The sequence below is a fragment of the Netta rufina genome (genome assembly GCF_964035555.1).
Source record: "Netta rufina genome assembly, chromosome: 11".
NCBI classification, from domain to species: domain Eukaryota; kingdom Metazoa; phylum Chordata; class Aves; order Anseriformes; family Anatidae; genus Netta; species Netta rufina.
The window spans coordinates 6,727,028-6,744,141 of NC_140134.1; the positions used below are offsets into that span (position 1 = coordinate 6,727,028).

General features: G+C 41.9%; 1 protein-coding gene across 1 annotated transcript in view; it reads left to right on the forward strand.

The window, feature by feature from the left end:
* The window catches only part of KLF13 (KLF transcription factor 13), a 29,820-nt gene extending 24,331 nt beyond the window's left edge, over positions 1-5,489 (forward strand). Inside the window, exon 2 of the mRNA XM_084293109.1 lies at positions 5,036-5,489. Coding sequence (XP_084149235.1) covers positions 5,036-5,328 — 293 coding nt within the window. The 3' untranslated portion in view covers positions 5,329-5,489. The remainder of the gene's footprint in view (positions 1-5,035) is intronic.
* Positions 5,490-17,114: the final 11,625 nt, after the last annotated feature.

Here is a 17,114-nt window from a genome sequence, read left to right on the forward strand (position 1 = left end):
GATGCACTCAGAATACAAAGAGCCAGTAACCTACTGATTTAATGACTGCGTTTTTAAGATTAAAATAAAGATGCCCACACCGTAAAGTGAGTTTGTACTAGATGCCTGGGTACATGCCTGCTAGAAACCTGATAATTCCAGTTCCTAAAAAAAAACCATCACACCACAGATGATAGAAATAGGAGGGACACGCACACTTCTGTCATGCATCCTACCTAGCTCCTTGGTGCTCTGTCTCCTAGGCCTGGGGCAAGCCGTATGTCCCAGTGCCTAGTAACATGTCAGCTTCAAAGCTCTTTGTGGATTTGGGCATTTGTAACACTCCCCCATATTGGGCTTCTGGTTTCTAATGAAAGTCAAACTCACCCTGTAAAAGAAGTAATGTTTTCACTGAGAACAGTACTTGAACCTCCTAATTTTTGTGGAATTAGTAGAGCTTAATACTGCTGAATTTGCTACTTCTGTCAGATTTGGTTGAAGTTAGCAAAGACATTTAAAAGCTGTTGGACAGAAACACAAAAGCAGATGCAAAAAACATGATTGCATTTGGCTTGTTTGGTTATGAAATAAGTCTCCACCAGAATCATGAATTTAAAACTGCTTCATTTTAGTTTATAGGAATTCAGAAATTTGAGACTTCAGATATTTTTTTTTTGGTTCCTTTTTCAATAGTAGATAAAGAAACTACCGTTTGTCTAACATCAAAGCTATGTTATTCTCTTTCTTGCACTCAGAAGGTTAAAGGCTTGTTTTTCAGATATCCAAAAGTGCTTGTTTATAAGCAAGAGAATAACATAAATGAAAATATTCATAAATATGTCAGTGCTATTGAAGGATGACTTTTTTTTTTTTTTTTTTTAATAACAGCCATTCTTCAGCCAAGCAGTCTGTGTTCCTTAATGTTTTTTTTCCCAGGATAGCATTTCCTTTCTTGGAGGAAGAGTGCTTCAGTTGCACATCTATTTAACTGTCTGCTCTTCATCCTCCCCACCCAGCCTGGTCAGCGTTTCCAAATATACCCTTAATTGTGCATATAAAAATGTAGAAATGTAAGAATAGCACACAGTGGCATGTGCAGTTTTCTCGTCTGTTTTCATGACAACATAGAATTCTGTTCCGTGAAGCAGCAGAACAGAGAAAGATCACAGAGCAATTTGTTTCTGGCTTACTGTTTCTGGTTTTGCAGTCACTCTTAGAAGTCCCAAGATACAAAGAATTTCTTTGTTACTTCATGGCCTTGGCATATGCTTGAAGATGCTAACATAATGTGCAAAGCTACTACTTAAGATAAATTGAAAAGATAGCCACCAGTAAGTGGTTAGACTTACTAGCATTTTATTCTGTAGGGCAGCAGATACCACATTTCCAATTGTTCCGATACTATTTTCTAATTATCACACTGTACTTCTGAAACTGGTTTGTATCCCAAGTCTCACAACCTGCTTTGATATTTCAGTGATTTGTAGGTTATTTTTTTAAGCGTGCTTAGACCTACACAGTACTTAGTATCATTTTTAGTTGTCGTTCAAATGCTGGATACCACGCAGATGAGCTAGTGAAACAGAAAGCACATTACTCCAGGGACTGCATAGGAGTGTCACTGTACAGGAAGGGAGGCCTTAAAACATATGGGTCAGAGTAAAGTCAACACTACCCTAAAAGGACAGAGCAAATCAAGCTCAGAACACATCAGATCTGGTTCCACCATTTCTGTAGTTCCACCATCTCTGTAGTTCCACCATCTTTCCCATGACTACATATAGTTGTCTCAATATAAATAACAGTTATCAAATACAGAATAATACAAAGGACCTTTATATAACATTGTAAGAACAGATTGGCCCTGCTGGCTTCTGAATTCTTTCCAGCAAGAGAGAAGAGAGGCATTTTTAATGCTGCTTCTACGGTCTGGGTAACTCTGCGGTGCCTCTGGCACTGGGCTCTGGCAGACGATGCAATCAGCAGGAGCACCCAGGGCTGTGCCACTGAAACGAATTCAGGACTTGGTGCACCTGCAGATCTCACTTAGTCTTACTCTGTGAGCACTTTGAGTTTCTTAATGCAGTTCTGTGCACATTTTTTTCTTTTGAACTGGGTGGAGTTCAGGAAGAAGCCAAAAATGTTCTTGCTTGTGTAATTTCCAGTTAAGATCAGTTGATTTTGATTCTCAAGTGTGATATTTTTCCATTAGGTTGTATAACTAAACACAACATATATGATGTCATGTGCTCTGGCAGAGGATCTGGAAAGGTTGCAGTTCATGGGGATTTAGAACATGGAAATCCAAAGCTATTTAAAATTGGAAAAAATAAGAGTATTTATTAGAATATTCATTATCTTTGAAAGGCATCTCTTGTCAGTCTCTGAATAGTAAAGAAGCCGTAGTTTCTTTTTGCTCCCTTTCTTTTCAAGCATAACAGTTTTTCTTTTGAAGACTTGCCTCTTTGAGAACTGCTACTAATACTCATAAAGCATACAAATATTCTGCGGCCAGGACATAGCATTAAGAATCTCAATATACACATTGGCACGCTTGACATGTTCACTGCAGTATTTAAGATTCATTTATTTATTTTAACATTTTGCCATTAATTTATAGGATCGAATTCTGTAGTCATTCTAGAATGACAAAGTTCTGAGTACAACATGTCCGTGAGTTAGTGCTTATGCAAGGAAGTTGTACTCTGACTGCGTGTTCCCTAATGAGATTAGGCAATCGATTCTTACAATCTCTCATTCTGTTGATTGCTTTACTGCCAGTAAAAGGACATTTATATAACTTAACCTGCACAGAAAACCACATCCCTTCTGGTAGAGAGAAGAGACTGATGACAGACTGATTTTGGAGCAGTAGCTAGGTCTTGTCTTAATTAATACCCCGCAGCAAGTTCGTTCCAGACCGTGTGCTCATTTTTTATGAACAATAATGACTTTCCCATCTTCACATGAGACATTCAGCATTTCCTGACAATACGGCTGTTCTTTGAGAAGCTGTTGCTAAACCTCACCAAAGGTGGGAAGCGCTCTAGAGAACTCACTGCCACCACTAGAGTGATGCCAGCTGTCAGACAGTGCAGTGAAGGGAAAGTTGCTTGGCCAAGAAATTTAAAGGCAACTCCAAGAAGATATAGACTAGAGAGGGCTGAGGGGGAAAATATATCTCCTAGGAAGGAGGAGAACAGAAAAGAGTAGAAAACTAGTGTAAGAAAGGCACAGTGCTTCATTGTCTTTGGCTTGGAACCCAAATCATCACCACCACCATCACAAATATCAAATCAGATGGATGAGTATGAACATGAATGTTCCCAGCCAGATCTGATGAGCAGTGAGGAGAGGGGGAGACAGATTGTGCAATATCTTCATCAACTCCCTGGTAGTGCTGGATAACGCAGTTATTACATAATCCTGCTCCAGAACCTCTTCCCTCATTAGGAACTGAACTGCTAGGCCTATTTCTGGCTAACAAATGCTAGATGTTTTTAAGAACACTGATGCCATGCCAGCTGATCAGCAGAAAGGGACTTTTTCATGCTTCATGGTGTTGTGGACAGCAGAAGCAAAACATTGCATCTTAACCCTTGCCTTCCTTGTCTGAAAGCAGACATCGCACAGGGCAGTCCTTCTAGTGAAGAACATTTGCTGATTTCGTTTGCAGTGAAAACACGGAGAAAATTAACTTAGGCAACAAAAACGTCCAAAGACCACTGCCTTACCAAAAAAGATGCCATTGCTCAGGGATGAGAAACTTCAAACCTGCAGGCCAGAGCCAGCAGTCAGACCATGTCTCATTGCCCTTCTTGCCAAGGATCCCAAAGTCCTCCCCCTGTCATAGAAGTGTGTCTGTTGTATGACCAAAACACGGGGAGAAGACTGATGTATCCGGTGGCGCAACAGACTAGCACGTCCCACCATAGGCAGGAGCATATCCAGCAGATGACTAGATACATGACAAACAGCCAAATTATATTTGCTTCCCATGTTTCACATTTCCATCAGCAGAACAAGAGAGGAGTCCCTGACAGTTTGCAGGAGAAGGCTCAGGAGGACACCGAATGGATTTACATGTTTTTTTAAGCAACAAAACTATGTCCATTAAACCAGTTGGTGGAGTTTTTATTCTCCACAAAGTTTGTGGGGACCTAGGTTTTTAAACTTTAGTTCAAGGGAAGCAAACTGGAAGCAGTCCCATTCATCTTAGCTGCCTTTTTCTCCTTCTCAGGCTGCACAGCTGCTACAGTGCCCAGCTGCAGACCTGCAGCACTGCTGTGCATGGGCACCCGGTCCCATGGGAGATGGTTCCAGTGCCTGAGGTCTGCTGAGAAGTGCATCAGGTCACCCGACTGATATTTATTTGAGCTCACTGGGTCACTGGTCCTACTCCAAGCATCACAGGTCATGTTTTTTAGGATAGCTATTGACAGCAGTTGGCTCCCTTCAAAGCGGCACATTTACCTAGTAGAGATAATGTGCTACCTGCCTCCCACCTAAATGAGACCTAAGGCAGTGAACAAGAAAAAATATTGTACCTTGCAGCAGATACAGAAAACACAAGAGGATACAAGGTGAGAGCCTCACATTCAGTGCCTCAGAATTGCTGTCCTGTATTTTCACTGTAATTGCTTTTAAGTAGCTGTAGAGAGAGGCTTCATCACACCTTCTGAATTTTTACAGCGAGTCAGACAGGCATAGGGACAGCTCGGAACCGAGTATCCTAGAGAGCTCAGTACAGATACAAAGTCCAGAAGTAAAATCCAGCAGCCTACCAGAGATACGGAATGTGACGTCCCTGAAAGCATCAGAATCCCTGAAGATCCAGTTATTAAACAAGGTATCAATCGTTTGTCTCCAGCACTTTTTAAAATGTTGGAACCCCACAGTGGCCTCCCTCTGCGGTGGAGAACGCCTCCACCTCCATCCATGTAGTGCTCAGTAGCATCTGCCTCACACCCAACCTTTCTGTTCTAACTTCTGCATGTGAAAACCATGGATAACACTGCTGTGTCTCTTCTAATTATGCCATGTTCAATCCCTGCAGGTGAGCGGCCTTTTGAATGCAGCTGGCAAGAATGCAACAAGAAGTTTGCTCGCTCTGACGAGCTGGCGCGCCATTACCGCACTCACACTGGAGAAAAGAAGTTTGGTTGCCCGCTCTGTGAGAAACGCTTCATGCGCAGTGACCATCTGACAAAGCATGCCCGTCGCCACGCCAATTTCCACCCAAGCATGCTCAAGAGGCGAAGTGGAAGCAATTCAAGAACAGGGTCTGTCAGTGACTACAGCCGCTCAGATGCCTCAAGTCCTACAATTAGCCCTGCCAGTTCCCCGTAGACCTACCTGCACTGGATGTCAGCACTTTGCCTCTAATACTTAATGTGGAGTTTTGTTTGTGTTGCACATGTTTTAAAAACTCTGTCACTTCCCCTCCTCAATTTGTCCCTGCCCCTCACCTCTTTTTTTTTTTTTTTTTTTTTTTTAATCAGTAAATAGCTGCCTCCCACTGCAATTTTCAGTCAGATTTTCTTTACCCAACCACACGAGTGGCCATTCTAACCTCATGGACAGATGGATTTACATGTTCTACTTAGTGACTCCTGCTGTCTCAGTATCCCATACATTTTACAACCATAACATATCCTCATGATTATTCTTTATAAGAAAATGAGAAAATCTAAAAAAGAAAAAAAAAATCACCTCAGGTGTCAAAGTAGTTTTGTAAGACCAGATTGCACAACATGAGCATACATACACTTAGAAATCAACTGTGTTGGATTGTGTCCCCCTTCTCCTTTCTCAGGGATGGATATTTATGTTACACAATAACTACAATGAAGACACACCCTAACCGCAGCCTTATTATGTAAATATATTTGCACTCAGAAGCTTTTTGTTGGGTTCTTTCACACACTGGGGAAAAAATAAAAAACAAACAATACAAAAACCAAACCAGTACTGGAATATAGTACCAGACTCTTCCATTGTTTGTTTTCCTGGTTATACATCTACATTTGGGAGCACCCAGAGAGGAGTTTCCTTTCTTCAAACTGCCCTCTGCTTTTGGTAGCAAGTCACCTTTTTGCTTCATGCTGAAGATGCTCCGAAACCAACTATTCCAAAAATCTTTGTGAAGTTGATAAACTACTACTTTTTGTTTTATACCAGATAAAATTCTGAGAAAAAAATCTAAATGTGATGCCTTAAGTAAATAACCTAAATCATGAGGAAACACATTTACACTGGGTAACACTGTATTGCAAGTGGCATGGAATCTCAGAGGCGTTCTGTCTTCTCTCTCTCGCCAAGTCATTAAGCTATCTGCGCTGCCTGCTCAGTATGGGACCAACAGAATACTCAAACCAAACCACATTGACTTGAACAATTTTCTTTATCCTTTCCTTTTTTTTTTTCTTTTTTTTTTTTAATGAACTATGGAAATAGCATAACTGAACCAATGCCCATCAAAATTTTTATCGAGGTACTTACCTACTGTACAGCTGTATGTTAGCAAGACAAATTGCTTAAGACAGTCTTTGTATCCTGTTGCATCACAGACATGGTCTGATAAAAGGAAGCGAAAATCACAAGGTATCTTCTGACTAGAATAAATACGCATTTTTAAGTGTTACAAAAAAATGGCATTTTAGCTCAGCAGTCCTTCAAGTTTTGCAAAAAGACACATACCAGCATAAAGAAAGGATCTCCCGTTTCTGAATAACTGCCTAAAAACAGAAAGGGAATCTTGGCTGTTTTTCAATAATTTTCAAATATTGGGCATAAGATAAAGCACTAGAAAGTAGATCTTTATGTTTTATATGGTAAAAAACAGCAAAAGACCAGAGCATTGTGATGTACTAGAGACTTCACTAGCAGCAAATATGCTTTCCTTGTTATGGCTGGCTCTGATGGTGCATGTTATAAATTCAGGTCCTTTCGATTCTGGAATTGGGGGGAGGGGGGTGTTCTTGTTTTTACTGTAAAGTCTAAATTCAGTTAAGTGTAGCATGGTGAAAGAAAACTCTATATGCCAAATGTGCCATTTGATATCAAATTAATGCATCCGCATTCCAAATGAACTTGTATCATAATTGCTGCTTTGCATTGATAACAATTTTGCAAGTTTTTTTTTTGTACTGTATATTAACTGTGAGAGGCTAATATAGAATCCTGAGTTGTTTCATGGGTACTTCCATAATATTTACTTTATTCCTAACTATATAGTTGTATGCATCGATACTTGCAGACAGTTAAAGTGCAGATATTTAAGTATTTTCTCATGTTCATTTACTTCAGATTCCACCTCTAGAAAACCACATTTTCTCCTTCTGAATTGGAAGTCATTCTAGGCACAATTCTACTGCCACATTTACAAAAAATGAAGTAATATTGCAGTTTTCTTTTTTGCTGCAAGAAGACAAGCATTGCTGAATTTGTGTGGCAAGTTGCCTAACCACTGCATAGTAGGGGAAAGCCAGATATGTTTACTTCCACAAGTTTATTTTCTTTTTTGAAATCTCATCTACTGAGATAAAAAATGGTGACAACTTTATGCTATTCAGGTAAGAGGAATTCACATTCCAATCATTTCTGTGACTGATCAAAGTGTTCTTGTGCTGTAGTTAGGAAAGAGGCAATTAAGATACCCAGCTAAAGGATTTTTACAGGTCAGCTGTGCCTTGTGCACATACTTCAAATCATAAGCACATTTGTCATTATCATTACACCTTAATAGAGGGATAAGGGGGTGGAGGGGACACTAGTATCAGCAGCAATCATAGGTTTTGTGTTTTGTCCTCAGTTTGGTGTAAAATCACCTTCTCCGGCAAGACCATCATTTAATCTGTAGCAAGGGAAGAACCACTCCAGTCCATCCATTTAGAGCATAATATTCACCACGAATCAGTAGATACATTTTTTTTTTTTTAAAGCCTAGAGAAAGATATTCCCACCATGTTATATTAGTACTAGGATTATGGGGATGTAAAGGTTATGCAATAACCTATTCTGAGACAAGAACTAGTTAATCTTTAACTCAGGCAGTAAACTAAAGCATTTTATGCATTTTCCTCATAGAGATTACTAATGATTCTCCAAGGCTTTGTTGGGCCAAAACGACTGGGTCAAAGCTGAATTTCCAGTTCAGCCAATTCATCTAATAAGAAGGCTGGGAGACTGTATATAAGCCAACATAGCTATGCTTTCAGGAAATTCTCTGAAATTTGCCTTTTTTTTTTAAATTATTTTTTTTGACATCTCAGCTGTAGGCACCTCAGAGTCTGTTAGGCTGACAGTCAAATTACCAAGTTTTAAAATCCTAGCTAGAGCTTCAGATATCTCCATTAAACGTTAAATAAACGATAGCTCTATGATCCAAAGATGAAGTCCAAACCACTAGTAGTTTTCACAACTGAATGTGAAGAAAACTTCTCTCAGCATTCTGATATGGTAAACCAGCATTTGGGGGTTTCTAGCATCTTCTGGGAAGCAGAAACAGCAGTTAGGTCATAAGACTATTCACATGATTGCTTCTGCTAAATTTTACAGATATGAGAAGTCTGAACAGCTCAGATTATATTTTGAAATCTGGTTACTTACCCAAACTAACATCAGATTTTTACCCTTTTGTTGTTTCGCCCAGCTGTGTGGCCTAATCCAATCTTCTGGTTTAGCAGCAGGCACGACACCTGCAGGAAATAATTGCTCTGGCAAGGTGCAAATCTTTTCATAGGCCTCCCAATTTGCCCATGTAATCCGTTGAGGTGGGTCCCCACAAACTACAAACTTGCTTTATTTTATTTTTCCTTTTGATTTCAGAGCACAGTAGCAGGTTTATTAATATTAAGAAAGTTTGCTTTCTTCAAGCCATGATTCTAGCTTCCTCTCAGAGTTGAGCTGAATTACCTTGCTGTAGAAAAAGGGTGCAAATTAAAGTCATCACCTTGCTACTATCATTCAGTTGAAACTATAGATGCTCACAATCTCTCCAAACTGTCAACTCAGATATTTGCACTGGGTCAAGTTGTTAATTGTAGTACATGAACACAGGCAGAAATGAAAGGTATTAGTGTCCTCCAGAGTGCTAATCAATTTTTTACTGATACAAACTCATTCACCCCTTCCATTAACCTCATCCTAAACAAAGGCCTGAAGTGCATTAATGGCCACATGAATTCCTCCTTCTTAGAAAGCAGTCCTGAAATCTAGGCAGCTAGATTTTATTGTGAGAATTGTTTGTATCTGCAGATTACTTGTTCCTTGCTTTTGTAATATGTGCATGGTATTTGTTTACATTAAATTACATAACTGCAAAGGTATATATTTATAACAAATCATCAGAAGCCTGTTTGATGGTAACACCTAATTCCTGTGCGTATCCTCCCCTCTGTACTGCATTGATATTTGCAATAACTTTGAGTTCTGTGAGCCCTCTGTACATCTTTAAAACCTCATTACCCTCTGTCCAGAAGTTCAGTGCTTTTCTTGTTCCTTGCATCCAGACAGGAAAAGGCTGTCTGAGGAGCTTACATGTTTCTAGCTATTCACATTCAAACATCTGAATGTTATCTGCAGTTCTCTGCCGTGAGTTCTAGGAATTTTAGTGTGAAATGCATTGTTTTTTTGAGGAATATAATTTATGAGGAAAGATTAAGGAAAATGAACTCTACGTATTAAAGCTTGCCTATCCCTTGCCATTTGATTTACTAATTTCACCACATGATGCCTACAAACTGACTTTCAGGTGCTCTTTTACTCCTTCACACCATCTTTTTGTCCATTGGGTGCTAACACATAGTCTATGTCAGTGAATGGTATGATGAACGTCTGTATGTTTAACGTTTTGGGGGATAAAACTGTAGCCTTAGGCAGTAGAAAATAACTGTTATTCTTGTTTACCCCATAAACCAGAATACAGAATGCAAAAGCCCATCCACTGGCATAGGTTTTATACATATATGGGTTTATATAAGCATATGCACATATATATATAAAATATGTGTATATTGTATACTATGTGTGTGTGTATACATAAATATACAGCAGTGTGCATATACTACACACAGAATAACAAAGGGATGTCTACAGTGCAAAACTAGGTGTCCGTTTCATTATGGCTAGCGATTGGTCTGAACCACAGTCCTGGATCCAAACACCATTGCCTTTAGAAAGTTTGCATCTGTTTTTTGAGATTTGTGGTTTAGTTTCATCTCTGGTTACAGCTGTAGTTACTTGTGTATATATGCATTCTGGGGGACGTGTGTGTGTGTGTGTGCGTGCACACATGTGCTTATTCACATGTGTATGCCTCTGTGAGTGACAATATTTGTGCAAATGTGCACGTTTACGTACATACGTTCAGCCTTGGTAAACTGGTGTCATCTTCTCTTGGACAGTTTTATCAACAGCACACGGATGCTTCCATGGTCACTTTTCAACTCTATAAATCACTACATTGAAGTATTATAGTTGTACAGTTATATGCTCATCTATTCTTGCTCTGCTGTAACTTTTTATGTATTTTGTACCGCATAGATTATATATTGTGATAATGTCTATACAACAACAGTAAAAAGGAAAAAAAGGAAAAAGGAAGAAAATTAACAGCTGTAAAGCATCGTCTTAACGTGTATGCATGGTTAGTGACGTTTACATTTTCCAAAATAAAACTTATAATATGAAGTGTTGCCTTACCTATAATTTCATTTTCTGTATCAGTTAAAAAGCATCAACTAGGTAGTATTTCTGCTGTTAGTTTGAGGTTTGGTATGTTGTTTGATGTCTTTGTTTAAATTTCAATCAGCGCTACTGTTTAAAACAGGATTTTTTTAAACCATTGAGAAAAAGTTTGTGTGATGTTTGTTTTGTATTCTTCTTCAATACATATTTTAGAGCTGCATAGTGAAATTCCTTTCTCAAGGCTGGCATATACTCCATTTTTCTTTACAAGATAGTTACGGGATTAATATACACAAATTGAAGCTCAGAGTCAACCATCCTTTCTTTCAAAGCATAGTTCCTTGCAAATTTCTGATACCTTCTCCACAAATGGCAATGTCCTATCAAAACAGTTATAATTTAATCTCATAGTGCCCTCAAATGTTTTCTTACCTCATTTTAGAGACGATGAAATTGAAGCATAAGTGAGTGACTTCCTCAAAGACGTGAGGCTATTGCAGATACATGTCTTTGTCCTCCTTTGGAATTAACACCACACCCACAGGAAAACAATTTTGTGTGCTACAGTGATTAACTGTCTATGGAACATTACATCTGATTGCAAAAATAATTTGAAAGAGTAGACTACTATTGAAAGATGAAAGCTAAAATATCCTCACCAAGCCAGGGACAACTGTGGAAATTACTTTAAAATCAATACGTTTTCTTGTGTGGGGGTGATGAAAACTGTTCAGAGCAAGTGACTTGGAGAGTCGTTATCTTTAACAGCAGCCTTCCCCATGTGTTTATGGCTGTGTTGAACTGTCACTGCTATTCATTATGTTGGACCACGCGCCAGTTAGCTTGTACATCTCTATGTATCTACGAGCAACTGTTGTTCTATAATTTACACAAAGGAACTAGCTAAATCACATAAATGCTTAAATATGTTAATGCAGTATTTATGGGATCTTTATCTGGGAACACCATACTCTTTGGGCAGGCAGTGGATAGCTTTGACTCTATTAGCGAACCTCGCTGGAACAGAAGATAAAATGCCTGTGTCCAGCAGAAAACCACAGGCTTGTTTCATTCTTCTCGACAAACATTGGCATGATGTGGCTGCTGTCTGCTTATTCGCAGTGTCTTTGGTATAAATGGGAAATTCCAGGTTATGAGAGTCCTTAGGCAAAAATTCTGGTAAACTAATACCAAAGCGTGCGTACTTCATTGTCCATCAGTCTGACTGTTGAACTTCTTCAGTTTCAGATTAACTGAAGTAATTAACCCCACCCTGCTCCTGGCAGTCCTTCCCTTGAGTTTGCATCCTCGGCTGTCCTTTCACGGCATTCACATTTCTTAGTTCCATTTTTACCCCTTAGCAGGCAGGCTGCGCAGCTGCTTTAGAAGACTAATTGCTTTCTGCTACTTGGTTCCTATGGATAAGGACATTTCTGACTACTACCCCTACGCAGTTTTTGGCCACTTGCTCCATCTGAATTCACTGTTTGCACTAGATGGAAAGGTGGTGAGGTGCATTTTTTCACCGCTGCTGGAAAAAGTTGATAATAGTCTCTTGCTCCTCTTCTCTATTAAAGAATAGGTCTGAACATTTTTGAAAATACAGGTTAAACAGTGCCTTTAAAGAGTTGTGTACTCGTGAAAATAGATTCTGAAAAATAGCACTTCCGAAGCCTTCCTACATGAAGGCTCCACCTCATGTTTGATAACAGAGGAGCAGAAAAAGACCATTTTCTGAACTTTCTGGAAGGAGGAAAGTAGAAACAAATCCTTCTGAAAGGATATGCCTTCTCAGTCTGAGCATGGAGCTGTTGCCTTGGTTCCATAATGTTAACGTGCATCCCCACGCAGACACCCACACTGAAACATGTAACACATTCTCATCCACAAAAGAAACTGCTCCTCTTGGTTGCTAAATATATGGGTTTCTGTCTTGCCTATGACTCAGCGCTCATCATCAGATGTTCATAGGCTTGGCAGCAGTCCATCAGTTCAGAAGAAAAGAGAAAATGCTATTAGAAGTAGGATGGGATTTTTATATTCACGTTTACCTGTGTATGATTGCCGTCTCCAAAGCAGTTCACCTCAAGGTTCTTTGCACCAGCGCCTCAAGGAAACACAGCCATGATGTGCCTTGCTATTTGACTGCAAGAGATTAAAGCGACAGAAATATAAATATACCATCAACAGAAAGATAGAGAAGAAAGGGAAGACAGGTTGAAATTTAAAAAAAAAAAAAAAAAAAAAAAAAAAAAGATGAGGGAAATGAGACAAGCCAAGAGTTCCTAGCAGCTGACCAGAAGGGCTCCCATGGCACCAGAATACATGTGGGGCTTCCTAAAGAACTCCAGGGTGACCAGGCTGGGCAGCACCTCCAAATACTGAGGACCACAGCACCTTTTCTGTGAGCAGTAGAAAAGGGTCCTACATCAAAGAGTAATTCAAGTGGGCAATCACACATCTAGCTAGCTACAGCGCATTGCTGGCACGGCTAAGAGTTTAACAAGAGACTTTTTAATAGTCTTCTCAATCCATACACAAGCCCAGGATGGGGAGTCTGGATGCCCAGACATCTGGGCAGCAAGAGGGGGAAAGGGAAGCGTGAATGAACACTGGCTGTGGCAGTCAGCTTTGTGCTCTGGGCAGCGCAGAGAGCAAGAGCACATTAAACAAATGTGGAGAAAAAAAGAGTGAGGAAGAGGGATCTGAGAAAACCTGAGTGAGGTTTTAGGCAGGAACAGGCCTCAAAGGTCTATGAGCACTGCAAACAAAACCTAAACGCTTACATCTTAGTAATAACTCTGCCTCACTGAGAGCAAGCAGCTCTACAGTGTAATTGGTGCCTCATCATAATTGTAAATAAAGGACCAACCCGCCCAACCCGACTGGCACCAGCAGGAGTTAGTTACAATCTCTGGCTCCCGCTGGCAGGAACGAATGTTCAACAGGCAGAGAGGGGTTGGCATCAGGGGCTGGGCTCCGAGAGGCTCTGAGGCGCTGCTGCTGGCAGGCCTGTGCTGAGCTGCTGCTTGCTCTCTGCGTCAGGGCCTAACCGCAGCGCGCCTGGGCCTGCCGAGCCGCTGCCGGGAGGAGCCTCCGGAGGCTGGCGCAAACACAGCCACGCTCGCAGCACATCCTCTGCCTCAGACCACACTGCTTGCTACTGCTTCCCTCGCAGGGGCTAAATCCGGGCACCACCCTTTCTGTCGTGCTGTCTGTAGGCATGACATTCGGGTCATGCTGTCCCCAAGCCCACACGTCACACCTTTACCACCCTGTCACCCCCAGCACAAGTACCGTAGCAAGCCAGTAGTAGTGGGCACAGAAATACTAACATCAGAAGGTACTTCCAATTGTACTTCCAATGAGAACTAAAGGCTTGGAGCCTACCCTCCTGACTCACCTGTGTTTGCAAGAAGCCAGCTGAAAGGGACAACTGAACCGGACTCCTATTTTCCATGTTCCTCAGACTGCAGGAGAAAAAGACCATTGAAGAGTTACACAGGTATCCTGAAGTGCTGCCATTCTAGGATTTGTCTCTTAAAGCTTGCCATCACCAACTTAAGCAGTGCTTTGCAAATAGAGATAAGATTTACGTTCCCTGCCTGTTGTGAGCTGAGTTAGATTCAGGCTGTGTCTAACAAGTCGAGATGTCCAAGCTAACTCCGGAGGTGATTCAGCGATACTAACGTGACACTGCTTGGACTGACAAACAGCCCTCAGCTCACTGGGCAGAGCATCATCTCAATGCAGTTGTGGTTACACCACCCAAGCCGGCTGGTTCTGAGCTAACCCAGGGATCCTTCCCAAGGCCTACCCTGTACAACCTGGACATGGCCAAGGAGAAGGTGCAGGATGCCCAGAGGGTGGACAAGAGGACACCAATGAGAAAGAAAGGCCAGCTGAAGGCCGAGAGAGAGGTGTGCTGGCCAGGCAGAGAGCTCCAGTATAACAGGAGGAATGAGACAAAAAAATGTGGGAAGCAGATCAATAGTGCAATAAATGGGGAATGTGAGATTAAGAGAAGGAAGACTGGTGTAGAAAAAGCAGAAAGGATAGGTTAGGGCAATTCTGTATCCTTTTACATAGAGAAAAAGAAAGGGATAAGGTGCAAGATCCAAAAGGAGGTCTGGGGGAAGGAGCACGATAGCTCCTGCGGTGACATTCCCAACAGGCCGGACGCGGAGCTGTGCCAGCACATAACAAATAGCACGATGCATCTTTAAGAGCCCGATGTTTGTATTTTCCCATGCTCTCCTATTGCTGAGATAACTTACTGAGTCATTGCTCTGATCCTGGAGACAAACGGAACAGGCACAAAACATAACAAAACAATAGCAACGGGAAGAGAGAAAGCCCTCCCTCCCTCCCCGTTCACCACACGCATTTCACATCAGCCATCCCTCAAAGCCTCCCAGTGGCAGAGAAGCACAGGGCAGGCTGATGGCGCTGCGTGGCGCACGTTTTTCGAATCAAGGTCACCTTCTCCACCACTGCACGAACAGCTAAAAACATGAAAGCTGCAATTGCAAGCCTCCAGTCTGGTCTTGTAAATATTGTATCCAGTCTCCTCAGTTAAATGGCTTTTCCACAGAGAGTGAGCTGCATCAGGAATTCGCTAGCTTTTTAACTTCAAAGCGCTTTACTTCAAAGACCCCTCACTTTTTCTCTTAAGCTTCGTGCCCCACCCTCTGCAAAAACGATGGCAGTTTGGGAATCTCAAAATGCCACATTGGGAAGCTCACAGACTGCAGCCTAACTTTCCTACTACGCTTCTAAAAGTCAGCATCACAACCGTGATCTCCCCAGAGAGGAGTAAGGAAATGGGCACCCCCTCAAGCTGCCTGCCCCCAGCCCAGGCTGCGCCATGGCTTCATATACCAAAAGGCAGAATCACCACTGATCGAGTGAAGGGCATTTTCTCTGTCTCTAACCTGTGCTGAGAACTATCTTATGCCCTGTGGTATTACAAGACAATAAGGCATCACAGAGTCACAGAGGTTTGGTTTAAAACATGGCCTTTGGGTTGACTCTGGGATTAGTCAAAAACAACTCCAAGCTTTCCCACTACAGGGCTGCCATTCAAACTGCAGTTTTCAGCCCCCTAGATGGTTTGTCAAGAAGGTGACATAAGAAAATTTAGTTTGGGATTGGCACTCCCTCCTCACCACCTCTGCAGTGAGCCCAGCGCTGGGCACCCCATGAGGGCCGGCTGCGGGGACAGGCAGACCCCTGTGGGACAGCCACCCTCGGACAGAGGGCTCCGAGCAGCCGCAGCATGGCCAGGCTTCTGCACAGCAAGAAGAAGTCTGAAGACCGGGTAAGGGATGGATGGTTCCCCTTTAATGCGCCCTCGCATGCAGCTGGACTGAATCACCCGGCTGAGGAAACAGAGGCGAGCCCAGGGAACCCTGCGAGGGTGGGACCGCCCAAACAGCAGGATTGGGTGAAGAAATCGGGGCTGGCTGCTGGCTTCCCTGCAAGGAACCTTCCATTAAGGCTCCGCTGGATATTTTTGGACTCCAGCTCTCTATTTTTAGGAGGGACAATTAATGCAGAAGGAAATAAGGAAGGAAAATATCAAGCTTCGAGTCCAAGAATGGAAAAATTTGTATTCTCCACAAAGTTGTCCACTGTGATTAAGGAGGAGTAAAAAGGAAAGGAAGGGTTATATTTCATGAGTAAAAATATGCTACAAATCACTGTAAAAATTGTATGTTACATGGTGTTTGCTAAGAGACAGGAAGCATTTCTGGAAGGCAGCATTTCACCACTTAACTGCTATTAAAGAGGAGTGAGTGCCCAGCTTTACAACACAGCTGTGCCCTGGCCATGTTTTTGTAGAGCTGTCAGCTGTGCAGAGGCTGCTGGCATCTCAGCATGTTGTGATCCCGCCTGGGGAGGGGCTGGCTGCGACCTTGAGAACAACTGGCACGGGCCGTGCCCAGCTCTCTGCATGAAGTCAGTAAGAGAAAAATCACAGTCAAGTTGCTTAATGCCCTCGCCATCTGCTAGAAAACCCCGTGAGCCACATGCAACACCCATCCCAGCGTGGCTGTATTATTCTACAAAACATGGAAATATTTTCTGACATTAAAAAGCAGGTCCTTAAAATAACCTGCCTGAAACATGATGGAACAACACGTGCAATACTTTTAAAATTCAGCTATTATTTTACTGATAATAGTGGTTTAGATTCACGTCCCTCAGCCTTACAACACAGACTTGAACTGGTATTAATAGGTAACTCAAGGGAGGCTGTAGCGAGGTGGGGGTTGGCCTGTTCTCCCATGTGCCTGGTGACAGGACGAGGGGGAATGGGCTTAAGTTGCGCCAGGGGAGTTTTAGGTTAGATGTTAGGAAGAACTTCTTCACTGAAAGGGTTGTGAGGCATTGGAACAGGCTGCCCAGGGAAGTGGTGGAGTCACCATCCCTGGAAGTCTTCA